This window comes from Rhinoraja longicauda, chromosome 1, assembly GCF_053455715.1.
Source record: "Rhinoraja longicauda isolate Sanriku21f chromosome 1, sRhiLon1.1, whole genome shotgun sequence".
Taxonomy (NCBI): Eukaryota; Metazoa; Chordata; class Chondrichthyes; order Rajiformes; family Arhynchobatidae; genus Rhinoraja; species Rhinoraja longicauda.
The window spans coordinates 137,818,283-137,833,100 of record NC_135953.1 but is presented as its reverse complement, the minus strand read 5'-3'; the positions used below and the strand labels follow the sequence as shown (position 1 = coordinate 137,833,100).

General features: G+C 44.9%; 1 protein-coding gene across 5 annotated transcripts in view; it reads right to left on the bottom strand.

Moving 5' to 3' along the window:
* sorcs2 (sortilin-related VPS10 domain containing receptor 2) overlaps positions 1 to 14,818 on the bottom strand; it is a 658,785-nt gene that overhangs the window by 152,904 nt on the left and 491,063 nt on the right. For all 5 annotated transcript variants that reach the window (XM_078407113.1, XM_078407120.1, XM_078407131.1 and 2 more), the window contains 2 exons: positions 11,992 to 12,110; positions 3,821 to 3,910 (listed from right to left, as the gene is read on the bottom strand). In XM_078407113.1, coding sequence (XP_078263239.1) covers positions 3,821 to 3,910; positions 11,992 to 12,110 — 209 coding nt within the window. The remainder of the gene's footprint in view (positions 1 to 3,820; positions 3,911 to 11,991; positions 12,111 to 14,818) is intronic.

Genomic DNA, 14,818 nt, shown 5'->3' with positions numbered 1-14,818 from the left:
CCCATACCCCCTGACTCCGCTATCCTTAAGAGCTCTATCTAGCTCTCTCTTGAATGCATTCGGGGAATTGGCCTCCACGCCTTTTGAGGCAGAGAATTCCACAGATTCACAACTCTCTGACTGAAAAGGTTTTTCCTCATCTCCGTTCTAAATGGCCTACCCCTTATTCTTAAACTGTGGCCCCCTGGTTCTGGACTCCCCCAACATTGGGAACATGTTTCCTGCCTCTAATGTGTCCAACCCCTAAATAATCTTATACGTTTCGATAAGATCCCCTATCATCCTTCTAAATTACAGTTTATACAAGCCTAGTCGCTCCAGTCTTTCAACATATGACAGTCCTGCCATTCAGGGAATTAACCTAGTAAACCTACGTTGCACGCCCTCAATTTTGCAAGAATATCCTTCCTCAAATTTGGAGACCAAAACTGCACACAGTACTCCAGGTGCAGTCACACTAGGGCCCTGTACAACTGCAGAAGGACCTCTTTGCTCCTATACTCAACTCCTCTTGTTATGAAGGCCAACATTCCATTGGCTTTCTTCACTGCCTGCTGTACCTGCAAGCTTCCTTTCAGTGACTGATGCACTAGGACACCCAGATCTCATTGTACGTCCCCTTTTCCTAACTTTTCCTAACTTTTGTTTTGTAGAGTTAGTTTCTCACCCTGTCGAACTTAGCTCTTCCATTTTCACCTACATCTTTGCTACCACTGTCTGTTGACATCTATTCTCACAATAGTTTAAGGCAACACAATACCCCGTGCCTGCCTTCTCCCCATACCCCTTGATTCCACTAGCCCCTAGAGCTCTATCTAACTCTCTCTTCAATCCATCCAGTGATTTGGCTTCCACTGCTCTCTGTGGCAGAGAATTCCACAAATTCACAACTCTCTGGGTGAAAAAGTTTTTTCTCACCTCAGTTTTAAATGGCCTTCCCTTTATTCTAAGACTGTGGCCCCTGGTTCTGGACTCGCCCAACATTGGGAACATTTTTCCTGCATCTAGCTTGTCCAGTCCTTTTGATAATTTTATATGTTTCTATAAGATCCCCTCTCATCCTTCTAAACTCCAGTGAAGGCTGTTGTTCTAAAATACCCTCAATCCTCACTCAGGCTTACTGCTATTTCTGGCAACTTGATAGCCTTCTTCTTGGATTTAATGTGTCTTCCATCCATGGATGAAACACTTTTCCATTATCGGTATTAGTACCGTAAACGTTTTTCTCACATTTTGTGCACCAATTCTTTAACTGTTAACTCTTGCCTCCCCGCTGTCAGACGTTGAAATTGCAATTCCCGTTTCACAAAGACCATCTGGTTACAGTCACGTAACATCACCTGCTCCGTTTCAGTTGAACAACTTCAGAACCCGTGCTCATTGTTTTTTGGTTATATTCAGACAGCTACTCTCTGATGGCCTTTCCAGGCTGCTCTCTCTATAAGACACGTTCCATTCAATAATGTGCTTGAGATCCATCCCATGCCAGGTCCTGATCACTGGTGACACTTTTCTTGACAACTTACATCAATCATTGTTCCACCATTCTATCTATTCGACCTGCTCCTATCAAACCCAATACCTTTGGAGTCATGCAGTATGGATTTAGATTTAGATTTAGAGACACAGCGCGGAAACAGGCCCTTCGGCTCACCGAGTCCGCCCAGCGATCCCTGCACACTAACACTATCCTACACACATTTTACCCAGTCAATTAACCTACATACCAGTACGTCTTTGGAGTGTGGGAGGAAACTGAAGATCTCGGAGAAAACCCACGCAGGTCACGGGGAGAATGTACAAACTCCGTACAGACGGCGCCCGTGGTCAGGATCGAACCTGAGTCTCAGGCGCTGCATTCGCTGTAAGGCAGCAACTCTACCGCTGCGCCACCGTGCCGCCCCCACGGAGAAAGGCCCTTCAACCCATCTCGTCCATACTGACCGAGATGCCCCATCCATGCTGGTCCCATTTGCCCGCATCTGGCCCATAATCCTTCCAAACCTTTCCTGCGCATGTACCTGTCCAAAATGCTATTACCTGCTAATTGTACCTGCTTCAACAACTTCATCGGGCAGCTGGATCATATACTTACCACCCTCTGTATGAAAAAGTTCCTTTAAAATCTTTCCCCTTGCACGTTAAATCTATGCCCTCCAGTTCTGGATTGCCTTACCCTTGGTGGGGGGGAGTAGAGGAAAAAAACTGCAGAGGCTGATTTAAATCGAAGGTGGACACAAAATGCTGGAGTAACTCCTGAGATGCTGCCAGACCCTTGAGTTACTCCAGCATTTTGTGCCTACCATGTGCAAAGTAGAAGTCTCTTCTCCTTGATTGTGGACTTTGAGTGACCTTCCCCAAGAAGCAGTGAACGGCAAACTGCCAGATTAGCAGCAGCAGCAACAGCAGCCATGAATGACCCTGTGGCTAGGATGTTGGGAGTCACCATGACACTGACTTTCTGTAGGCAGTGAAGAAAGCGAATGGTATGTTGGCATTCATAGCAAGAGGATTTGAGTTTAGGAGCAGGGAGGTTCTGCTGCAGTTGTACAGGGCCTTGGTGAGACCGCACCTGGAGTATTGTGTGCAGTTTTGGTCTCCTAACCTGAGGAAAGACGTTCTTGCCTCAGAGGGAGTACAGAGAAGGTTCACCAGATTAATCCCTGGGATGGCGGGACTTGCATATGAGGAAAGACTGGATAGACTGGGCTTGTACTCGCTGGAATTTAGAAGACTGAGGGGGGATCTTATAGAAACATATAAAATTCTTAAGGGGTTGGAGAGGCTAGATGCGGGAAGATTGTTCCCGATGTTGGGGGAGTCCAGAACCAGGGGTCACAGCTTAAGGATAAGGGGGAAGTCTTTTAGGACCGAGATGAGAAAACATTTCTTCACACAGAGAGTGGTGAGTCTGTGGAATTCTCTGCCACAGAAGGTAGTTGATGCCAGTTCATTGGCTATATTTAAGAGGGAGTTAGATGTGGCCCTTTTTGCTAAAGGGATCAGGGGGTATGGAGAGAAAGCAGGTACAGGCTACTGAGCTAGATGATCAGCCATGATCATATTGAATGGCGGTGCAGGCTCGAAGAGCCGAATGGCCTACCCTGCATCTATTTTCTATGTTTCTATGAAAGTAACTGCAGATGCTGGTACAAATCGAAGGTATTTATTCACAAAATGCCGGAGTAACTCAGCAGGTCAGGCAGCATCTCAGGAGGGAAGGAATGGGTGACGTTTCGGGTCGAGACCCTTCTTCAGACTTCCATCAAGCTGTCAAGGCGAGTTTGTGAAACTGGATGTGAGGTTGCCGGAAGTGACGGGTGTCAGCAAGGCTGAAGTAAATACTTCAATGTTCGGCTTTTCGAGTGGCACATTTCAAGGGAAACCAGTGCGAGTTGAGCCTGGGTGTTCGAGAAGTAAATAAGAACCATTATTTCTCAGGCCAACGTCTGAGATTGGGAATCTCGCTGCAGACGGACTTTGCGTGTGGCAACATTGGGGCGATTGACGTTGGAAAATAACTGCCAGAGGAAATGAAAATCTTGCCGAAAATTGAGGAGATAAATTTACTGAAGGGTGCTGAGAAGCTCTAAAATGTGCACAAAAATTGCTGCTCTTCGGATACAACCGCACAGCACTGCTTCATTGAAATTGGGTGAATGAATCTGTAGCCCACTAGGTTTTACCAACAAAGTATGATTGATTACTTTACAGGAACAAATTTAGCGTTGCATGCAAGATCCTCTGTGTACTACGCGGATATCTTCAGTAGATGTTATTGCAATTTTCATATAGAGTTTAATTTGCTGAAAACAATTACCTTCGGTAAGGCATATTTGGGTAACTTCATCTGGACAAACTGGCCCCGCCGATAAGAGACAAAGTATTTTGTCTTATTTCCAGAGGTTGCCTGTGAACAAAAAGGTACAAGATGTGAGGGATCACCTTAATGGAGAAAGAACTAAACGACAACGATTGGTGACTTATATATTTAGCCATTGTAATAGCAAATATCAAACTTTTATACAAGGCTGGAACATTGCCAATCTTGGGAATCTGTACAATACAATACAATATCTTTTATTGCCATTGTAATAATAATAATAATAATAATGCATTACATTTATATAGCGCTTTTCTAGAGACCCAAAGACGCTTTCCATATTAGAACTAACATAAAGATAAATAAATAAACGAACAGAAAAGGATGAATAAGGTGGAGCGACGGTCAATGATTGAAGGCAGTGTTGAACAGGTGAGACTTCAGTGATGTTTTGAATGTGGTGAGTGAGGAGGAGTCTCTGATGGTTTGGGGTAGTGAGTTCCAGAGTGTGGGAGCAGCGATGGAGAAAGCCCTGTCCCCCCAGGATCTGAGTTTGGTCCGGATGGGGGGGGGGGGGGGGACAGGAGGTTAGCAGCAGCAGAGCGGAGGGTGCGGGTGGGAGTGTGTCTGTGGAGGAGGTCAGTCAGGTAGGATGGGGCCAGGTTATGGAGGGCTTTGTAGGTCATGAGGAGGATTTTGTACTGGATTCTCTGGGGGATGGGGAGCCAGTGGAGCTTGTAGAGGACGGGGGTGATATGGTCACGGGTCGAGGAGTGGGTGAGTAGACGGGCAGCGGAGTTCTGGATGTATTGGAGTTTATTGATGATTTTAGAGGGTGAACCATAGAGGAGGCTGTTACAGTAGTCCAGACGGGAGGTGATGAAGGCATGAATGAGGGTTTCTGCAGCTGTGGAGGAGAGGGACAAGTACAAGTACGACGAGATTTTTTGAATGTCGCTTCTATATCGATGCTATCAAATATATACATAAATCACGGCAAAAATGAAAATAACAAAGGGAGGGGGAAGGAAGAAAAAAAGGGGAACAAGGTAAAGTGCAAAAAAAAGTTCATGCAGGGGTCAGTTGGGCCAGATGACTTTGGGGGCAGAGACAGAACCTGGCGGGCTCTCAGCAGGACCGCTTCATTTCTTTGTATTTATTTCTTCTGCGATTTACTTTTTTTTCCCCCATTTACTTGTTCGCTATCATTGCACTGTTATGACTCAGGCCAAAGGGGAAGAGGGAAGGAACTTTAACCCAGCAAGGGCACTATTATTCAAGATCCATGATCCTGAGAGTAAGCTGAGGTTGATGTGCTTTCAATGTTATTTCTACCGTCCCTGGGGAAATCTGCTCTCTGCAGATAGCTGTTATTTCCTCGTCACTAGAATGCATGGAATTTCAGATGCACCCTGCATTATGGCACCACATATTGAAAAGTGGAAGCAAATATATATATTTTTAAATGATATACAGAATGGAAGCTTGAGATGAAAGCAGAAGTCCGTGGCTGCGTTAAAAATTGGGCCATGTCTGCGCTTTCCAAACCATGTAAGGAATTAGGGACGACCTCAGAGATGAGGTGAGTGACACCTTCGGGAAGAGAAAGACACATGGAAAAATGGTAATCTCTTTGAACAGGCTTTGCTGCGTTAAAGTGCTATTGGCAGCTGGAGATTAGCAATGATTTAACAGATGTAGGTCTTGAATATTCATAAGAGAACAACTAAGTGGATTGAGTGGAAAAAATGGATGGGAATTATATCAATGGGAGAAACAAGATAAATGGAATATTACACGATTTTTAGACTCTGATCTTTAAGAATGATCAAATGTTTAATCAAAGTCTCAAAAATATCAATCCATTATAAAGGAGATATTAAAAATCAATTCATTATTATCGTCATGAACATTAGAAAATAAGATAAAGGTAACAAGGCAGTTTGTTTAGAGGATGTAACACATGGTATGCCAGCTGCTCAGAGAAGGACAGGCCAGAAGATCATCGGCTGCTCACTGCCCTCCCTGGAGCACCTGTTCAGCCTATGCTGCCTCAGTAGAGCAGGCAAAATAATAAAAGATCCATCCCACCCCGGCCACCGTCTGTTCGTTCATCTGCCCTCTGGTCGACGTTTCAGGTCGATCAAATCCCGAACAAACAGACTTAAGAACAGTTTTTACCCCAGGGCCATACGAGAACTGAACACTACCTTCTGCACTAGGCAACACTGTTAAAACTTTTGTACTTAATATAATTGTATTTATTTGTTTTTGCATTTATTGCATATATGTTTTTACGCACCGTCAGGATTGGCTATTTTTTAATTTCGTTGTACTCGTTGCAATGACAATAAATGAATATTATTATTATTATTATTATTATTATGCAGATTACATATTTTTGTAGCCCTGCAAAACGTTACTGCAAAACATGACTTTAACAAGAATTGATGATCAACGCCACTAGTTTAATGTTAGTTTAGTTTAGTTTAGAGATACAGACCCTTCGGCCCACCGAGCCTATGCCGAGCAGCGATCCCCGCACATTAACACTATCCTACACATACGAGGGACAATTTACGCATACACCCAAGCCAATTAACCGACAAATCCGCACCGTCTTTGGAGTGTGGGAGGAAACCAAAGATCTCGGGAAAAAACCCACGCAGGTCACGGGGGAGAACGTACAAACCCCGTAGAGATAAACACCCGTAGTCAGGATTGAACCCGGGCCTCTGGCACTGCAAGTGCTGTAAGGCAGCAACTCTACCGCTGTGCCACCGTGCCACCCTAAACAGTCATAGTTATTTCTAAACCGTTCGAAGCGGCAGGATGCTGTGACACTCAGTCGCAGAGCTTCATCAGATCCACATGAGGTTGTGCAAGGATTGCTGACAAATAATGTTAAATGAAGAGGCAAAGGTATCTGAAGGAAAAGTTAAAGTAGGCTTGTATACACTGTAATTTAGAAGGATGAGAGGGGATCTTATCGAAACGTATAAGATTATTAAGGGGTTGGACACGTTAGAGGCAGGAAACATGTTCCCAATGTTGGGGGAGTCCAGAACAAGGGGCCACAGTTTAAGAATAAGGGGTAGGCCATTTAGATCGGAGATGAGGAAAAAAAATTTCAGTCAGAGAGTTGTGAATCTGTGGAATTCTCTGCCTCAGAAGGCATTGGAGACCAGTTCTCTGGATGCATTCAAGAGAGAGCTAGATAGAGCTCTTAAGGATAGCGGTGTCAGGGAGTATGGGGAGAAGGCAGGAACAGGGTACTGATTGAGAATGTTCAGCCATGATCACATTGAATGGCGGTGCTGGCTCGAAGGGCCGAATGGCCTCCTCCTGCACCTATTGTCTATTGTCTATGAGCAGAGGAGATCCCCAGAGCCATACTAACTGGCATGGTGATTAGTACGTTGATTTTAATATTGAACAGCTTGTGGGAAAAAATAAAAGAGTAAATGACATTAAAAAGATGTTAGAGGAGAAAACAATGCATGTGGGAAAACTGATCACATGTTGGAAGCTAACATATTGATAAATAGTTTTACGTTAAACTGTACATAATAAATATATAAAGTAATTTGTTCAGTTAAATGTCAATATATTATTCCATCTTTCACGTCATTAGACTATAATTGGTGCCAGGAGGTGCAAATTAGAGCGCAGGAGGATGAAGGGTGATCTTATAGAGGTGTATAAAATCATGAGAGGAATAGATCGGGTACAGTCTCTTGCCCAGATGCACAGAGGACAGAGCAGATGAATCGAGGACCAGAGGACAGAGGTTTAAGGTGAAGGGGAAAAGATTTAATAGGAATCTGAGGGGCAACCTTTTCCACACAAAGGGTGGTGGGTGTATGGAACAAGCTGCCAGAGGAGGTAGTCGAGGCTGGGACTATCCCAACGTCTAAGAAACAGTTAGACAGGTAAATGGATAGGACAGGTTTGGAGGGATATTGACCAGACGCGGGCACGTGGGACTAGTGTAGCTGGGACATGTTGGTCGGTGTGGGCAAGTTGGGCCTGTTTCCACACTGTATCACTCTACGACTCTATAATGATATGGAAGAGTAACTTTTATAACCCCAGAGACTAAATTTTTGTCGACACTAATAGTAACTTATTAGCTTTATTTATATGCTGTAACTGTAATTCTTTTTTGTGCACAACCCGCAGGCATTGCCACTTTCATTTCACTGCACATCGTGTATGTGTATGTGACAAATAAATTTGACTTGACTTGACTTGAAGAGAGCAGCAGAAGCAGCACCGATAAGGGGAAAGAATGCAGATGCTGGAATCTGAGTACCTTTGATGGTTTTGTGTGTGGTTGGATCAGGCTGTGCGTAGAGCCAAGACATGTGGGCCACCAAGTGTCACTACCTGCTGAGGGTCTACCTGTTGTGAAGGATATGCCTGGCGCAGATGCCATGCAATGTGCCAGTCAGCTGGACACTGCCGCACCATCGGTACAAAGGTTCTTCTGGACCAACACCTTTGACCACAGGTCCATCAGGCAGTGGTCAGCACGGAACATCCTGCAGGACTTGATGGATCCTGTGGTGTGGCTACCAGAGCAAACTGCCCAACCTGTCTGGTGAAATGCCTCATCACCAGAACTCACCAACAAGCACCAAGGCCTGGCTTGGATGGCTTGGATGGATCTAGTCCGATCCTTCCCACATTGTCGGAATCTCACTACTGTTGCACGCTGCTCCTGGGGTGGCTGCTACTCAGTGGACTCTATTGTCAGAGTGAGGCCCAGCGCAAACTGGAGGAACAACACCTCATATTTCACTTGGGTAGCTTATGCCCCAGTGGTATGAACATTGACTTCTCTAACTTCAAGTAGCCCTTGCTTTCCCTCTATCTCCATCCCCTCCCCCTTCCCAGTTCTCCCACCAGTCTTCCTGTCTCCGACTACATTCTATCTCTGTCCCGCCCCCTCCCCTGACATCAGTCTGAAGAAGGGTCTCGAAGTTGTGGAGCTTCAGACTGAACAATGGGTGATGTTTCGGGTCGAGACCCTTCTTCAGACTGATCATTGTGTCTGTCTTTGGGGCCTTGTTTACTATATTGGGAGTTGGGGCTGTGTGATGTCAGTGTGATAGGGGAACCTACACAACTCTACACATTCCTTTGGATAATGTAAGAAAATAACTGCAGATGCTGGTACAAATCGAAGGTATTTATTCACAAAATGCTGGACCTTTCTGTCATGGGCCTCCTCCAGTGCCATAGTGAGGCCCACTGGAAATTGGAGGAACAGCACCTCATATTTCGCCTGGGCAGCTTGCAGCCCAGCGGTATGAACATTGACTTCTCCAACTTTCGATAGTTCCTCTGTCCCTCTCTTCCCCTCCCTCCTCCCCAGATCTCCCAGTGTCTTCCTGTCTCCACCTATATCCTTCCTTTGTCCCGCCCCCCTGACATCAGTCTGAAAAAGGGTCTCGACCCGAAACGTCACCCATTCCTTCTCTCCTGAGATGCTGCCTGACCTGCTGAGTTACTCCAGCATTTTGTGAATACATTCCTTTGGATGCTCAGGTATCCTCCCACATGCCAAAAATGTGCGTGTCGGTTGGTCTACTTGCCACCGTACATGGCCCCATTGAGAGTGCGAGTGAATGGTAGAATCAATCTGAAGAAGGGTCTCGACCCGAAACGTCACCCATTCCTTCTCTCCTGAGATGCTGCCTGACCTGCTGAGTTACTCCAGCATTTTGTGATACTGTAGAATCTGGAAGGTTTTTGTGGGGATGTAGGGATAATAAGAAGGAGGTTTGGTTAGGATTAGTGGTGAGATACATGCTTGGTGGTCAGCAGCGATTCATTGGGCCAAAGGGCCTGTCTCCACGACTATGTAATCAATGCTGCAGTCAGGGAAAGTGCCGCTGAGAGATTATTCAAGCTGGCGTGTTGCCATCTGAAACAGGCAGATGTTGTAGCTGCGTGCTCCAGACCCCTAACAGTGTGCCAATTAAAAAGAAGGCGGCAAGTGGGGCAGGAGTGGTGACCCATTCTCAGGCTGCTGCCATCTTCGTTAAACAGAGCAAACAGCTGCTGCTGTTTCAAAAAAGAGTGAAAATTAAATCTATAAAAAGGCAAGATGAGTGGTATGTGCAAATAATGCACTGAAATAAGGTCAGCCAACGGTGGCGCAGCAGTAGAGTTGCTGCCTTACAGCGCTTGCGTTGCCAGAGAGCCGGGTTCGATCCCGACTACGGGACTACGGGCGCTGTCTGTACGGAGTTTGTACGTTCTTCCCGTGAACACGTGGGTTTTCTCCGAGATCATCGGTTTCCTCCCACACTCCAAAGATGTACAGGTATGTAGGTTCATTTGCTTGGTGTATGTGTAAATTGTCCCTAGTGTGTGCAGGATAGTGTTAGTGTGCAGGGATCGCTGGTCGGCGCGGACTCAGTGGGCCGAAGGGCCTGTTTCCGCACTGTATATCTAAACTAAACGAAACTAAATGGCCCCTTAAGATCATAAGGCCATAAGTGATAGGATTAGAATTAGGCCATTTCGGCCCATCAAGTCTACTCCGCCATTCGCTGGAATTTAGAAGATTGAGGGGGGATCTTATAGAAACTTACAAAATTCTTAAGGGGTTGGACAGGCTAGATGTAGGAAGATTATTCCCGATGTTGGGGAAGTCCAGAACAAGGGGTCACAGTTTAAGGATAAGGGGGAAGTCTTTTAGGACCGAGATGAGAACGTTTTTTTTCACACAGAGAGTGGTGAATCTGTGGAATTCTCTGCCACAGAAGGTAGTTGAGGCCAGTTCATTGGCTATATTTAAGAGGGAGTTAGATGTTGCCCTTGTGGCTAAATGGATCAGGGGGTATGGAGAGAAGGCAGGTACAGGTTACTGCGTTGGATGATCAGCCATGATCATATTGAATGGCGGTGCAGGCTCGAAGGGCCGAATGGCCTACTCCTGCACCTATTTTCTATGTTTCTATGTTTCTATTCAATCAAGGCTGATCTATCTCTCCCTCTTAAACCCCATTCTCTTGCCCTCTCCCCATATCCTCTGACATTGTTAATGTTAACCCATCATTGTTAATTTCTCGGGGGAAAAGGTAAATAAAAATGTGAAGCAAAGAAACATGATTACAATGTGGAAAGTACCAGATCCTCTGATCCACGCTGCTTGACAAATTCTCCCCAAAGGAAAGAAGAAAAGGTGTGAGGACAATGCAATCTTCGGTTTTCACTGCACTTGATATCCTCACGTACTGTAGATTCTCGCACTTGATGGATCGCAACGAGAAATGGCATTGGAATGCTTTGTCTCTACAGCGTACACCGATCAGCCAAAACATTATGACCTGATGAGCCAAAACATTATGACCACCCGCCTAATATGCTGTTGGTCCTCCGTGTGCAGCCCCATACGCAGCAGGGTGCGATGCACTGTGGATTGTGACACATTCCTCCCGTGACCACCATTAACATTTTCTGTGACTTGTGCCGCAGTAGACCTTCTGTCGGTTCGGACCAGACGGGATAGCCTTCGTTGCCCTCGCGCATCGATGAACCTTGGGCACCCAACACCCTGTCGCCGGTTTGTGGTTTGTCCCTCCTCGGACCACTGTCGGTAGGTACTCACCACTGCTGACCGGGAGCACCCCACAAGCCTTGCCGTTTCAGAGATGCTCTGACCCAGTCGTCTGGCCACAACAATTTGGGCCTTGTCAAAGTCGCTCAGGTCTTTACTCCTGCCCATTTCTCCTGCATCCAACACACCAATTTCAAGAACTGAATGTTCACTTGCTGCCTAATATATCCCATCCCTTGACAGGTGCCATTGTAACAAGATAACCAATGTTATTCACTTCGCCTGTCAGTGGTCGAATAATGTTTTGGCTGATCGGTGTAGAATCTGATCACTTAATTGAACAAGGATGGAGTTGGAGGATTGCATCTGCTGTTCAGTTCTCTTTCAGATCAATGTGTGTATTTGTTTAATCTCTGTTCTCACCAACACAAAGAATACACCTAAACAGGCACATTTTAACTTCCTGGAGATTAAATTTTACTTCAGTTATCGGTAAAGGCATCTTTCCAGCCTCTTATAATTCTGCACACACGTCTTTATATTGAACCTAGTTTATTATGAGGCACAGATGATTAATTGAATGCAAATTAATTACCTGAACGAAAATGTAGTCATCATTGACGAGCAGTGAGTTCTGGTCTATGTTTCCAAAGAAAGGGGATTTGAGAGCTTTCTCCGTGCAGTTTGTAATTTGGCAGGTGATATAAAGAAAAGCTGGACAAAAAAAAACAAACAATACTTAATAGTTCTCAAATAATACTCAACTGTAGAAGAAAAATAGAGTGATGGAGTCAAAGAGCGATAGAGAATGGAAACAGGCCCTTCGGCCCAACTTGCCCACACCGGCCAACATATCCCAGCTACACTAGTCCCAGCTGCCCGCGCTTGGTCCATATCCCTCCAAACCTGTCCTATCCATGTACCAGTCTAACTGTTTCTCAAACGTTGGGATAGTCCCTGCCTCAACTACCTCCTCTGGCTGCTTGTTCCATACATCCACCACCCTTTGTGTGAAAAAGATACCCCTCAGATCCTTATGAAATCTTTTCCCCTTCACCTTAAACCTATGTCCTCTGTTCCTCGATTCCCCTACTCTGGGCAAGAGACTCTGCATCTACCCGATCTATTCCTCTCATGATTTTATGCACCTCTCTCAGATCACCCCTCATCCTCCTGCGCTCCAAGGAATAGAGACCCAGACTACTCAACCTCTCCCTATAGCTCACACCCTCTAGTCCTGGCAACATCCTCGTAAACATGATAAAAAATGATCAGCAAAAATGTCATCATATCTCCACAGATACTGCCTGGGTCCTGCATTTCCAATGATCTCTATTTTTACGTAAGATTTCCAGCATCAGCAAGGTTTGGCTTAACTGCGTAAGAGAGCTTGTTCACACCTTTCAAACTTTAAAATCTACTCTGCAAAATCACTTGTTCTATATCTCTCTACATCACCGTCTATGTCTCTCTCATACAAACATAGAAAATAGGTGCAGGAGGAGGCCATTCGGCCCTTCGAGCCAGCACCGCCATTCATTGTGATCATGGCTGTTCGTCCCCAATCAATAACCCGTGCCTGCCTTCTCCCCATATCCCTTGATTCCACTAGCCTCTAGAGCTCTATCTACCTCACTCTTAAATTCATCCAGTGATTTGGCTTCCACTGCCCTCTGTGGCAGAGAATTCCACAAATTCACAACTCTCTTGGTGAAAAAGTTTCTTCTCACCTCAGTTTTAAATGGCCTCCCCTTTATTCCTAGTCTGTGGCCCCTGGTTCTGGACTCGCCCAACACTGGGAACATTTTTCCTGCATCTAGCTTGTCCAGTCCTTTCATAATTTTATATGTTTCTATAAGATCCCCTCTCATCCTTCTAAACTCACGCTTCCCTTTCCCCTGACTCTAGTCTGAAGAAGGATCTCGACCCAAAACGTCATCTCTCCAGAGATGCTGCCTGTCCCGCTGAGTTACTCCAGCAATTTGTGTCTATCTTCGGTTTAAACCAGCATCTGCAGTTCCATCCGACACAAAATATTTCAATCCTATTTCAAACTCGTGCCTCAGAATTTTTCAATGCTGCCCTGTAGCTGACCTGTTTTTTTAAATCCTATTTCTTCCATGTTTCTAAACACTCAGGCAGCAAGAAAGAATCTGATTGAATACACTGCTAATGGACATTCTGTTGTCGTCTAAAATAGAGACGCAATGATTATTTCTACACTGAAACATTTCACTGTGAGTAGTTACATCAAGAAGGTGAAAAGGCAGTATGCATTTTGCACTGCTGAGCTGCCCTGTTAACTAGCCTAACCTCCCAAGCACACCATCGTAAATGTTATTTTCTTCACAAATAAAGGGATTAGTGCTTAATATAGACACAGTCTCAAACTATGTCTGGATGAAGCGTTTTGCACGCTATCTCTTTAAACATTGCACTGTTTACCCCAGAAGCAAATCTGACAGGATTGCTGACAGAATCTTGAACGATTCATCATAGATTCAATGCCCCAGCCCTAAGAAACACCAAAACATTTTGCAAAATGTTGCTCAGCTCCAATCAGTCGCACTTCCCCGGGCAAGTAGCAGCTTCTTTCATCTGCATAAAATAATTTGCTCATAACAATTACCCTAGAAAGCATTACTTGATGATTACAATTATGACAATATTCAACAAATACTGCATGTAAGCATTAATGATCAAATCTGCAACTTTTCAAAAGTAGATGCGGTCAATTAAAAAAACTAATGGTCAAATGAAAACAGCTGCTAACTCAAATCTATTTCAGTGGGAAGTAAAGCAGCTCTCAGCAATCTGGGTGACCCGACTAACCAAAATCAGACTTTATGCATATTCTCCCATACATCTTTAGTACATTTTTTAAGCTGGTAATGATAACAATAAAATGTGTTTACTAATGACTGAATTCCATTAGTTTAATTATGGGTCGTGTGAGGATGAATATTCAATGAAATGAAAGAATTATCGTTAAGTGTATGCAGAGTGATTGGACATGGGCTACTGCAGTAAATGAATGGTACTCACTGGCAAAGAAATTGGCTTATGATCTTTGGTAATTGTAAACCAGGGACTGCCTGTATTTTCAGTTTTAACCTTAACAACATTTAGGTCTCATTCAGTTACCAGTGCAGCTAATGACAGCCCTTCTGTGCAGAAATTGCTGTGTCTGCCTTGTTTTAATTCAAAAAGGCTACAACTCCACCTCAAATGGGTAAAATGGCATTTCTCCAGCTCAATCTTGCCAATAACGTGAGGATTTGAGTATCGGAGTAAAGAGGTCCTTCTGCAGTTGTACAGGGCCCTGGTGAGACCACATCTGGAGTATTGTGTGCAGTTTTGGTCTCCTCATTTAAGGAAGGACATCCTTGCTATTGAGGCAGTGTAGCGTAGGTTCACGAGGT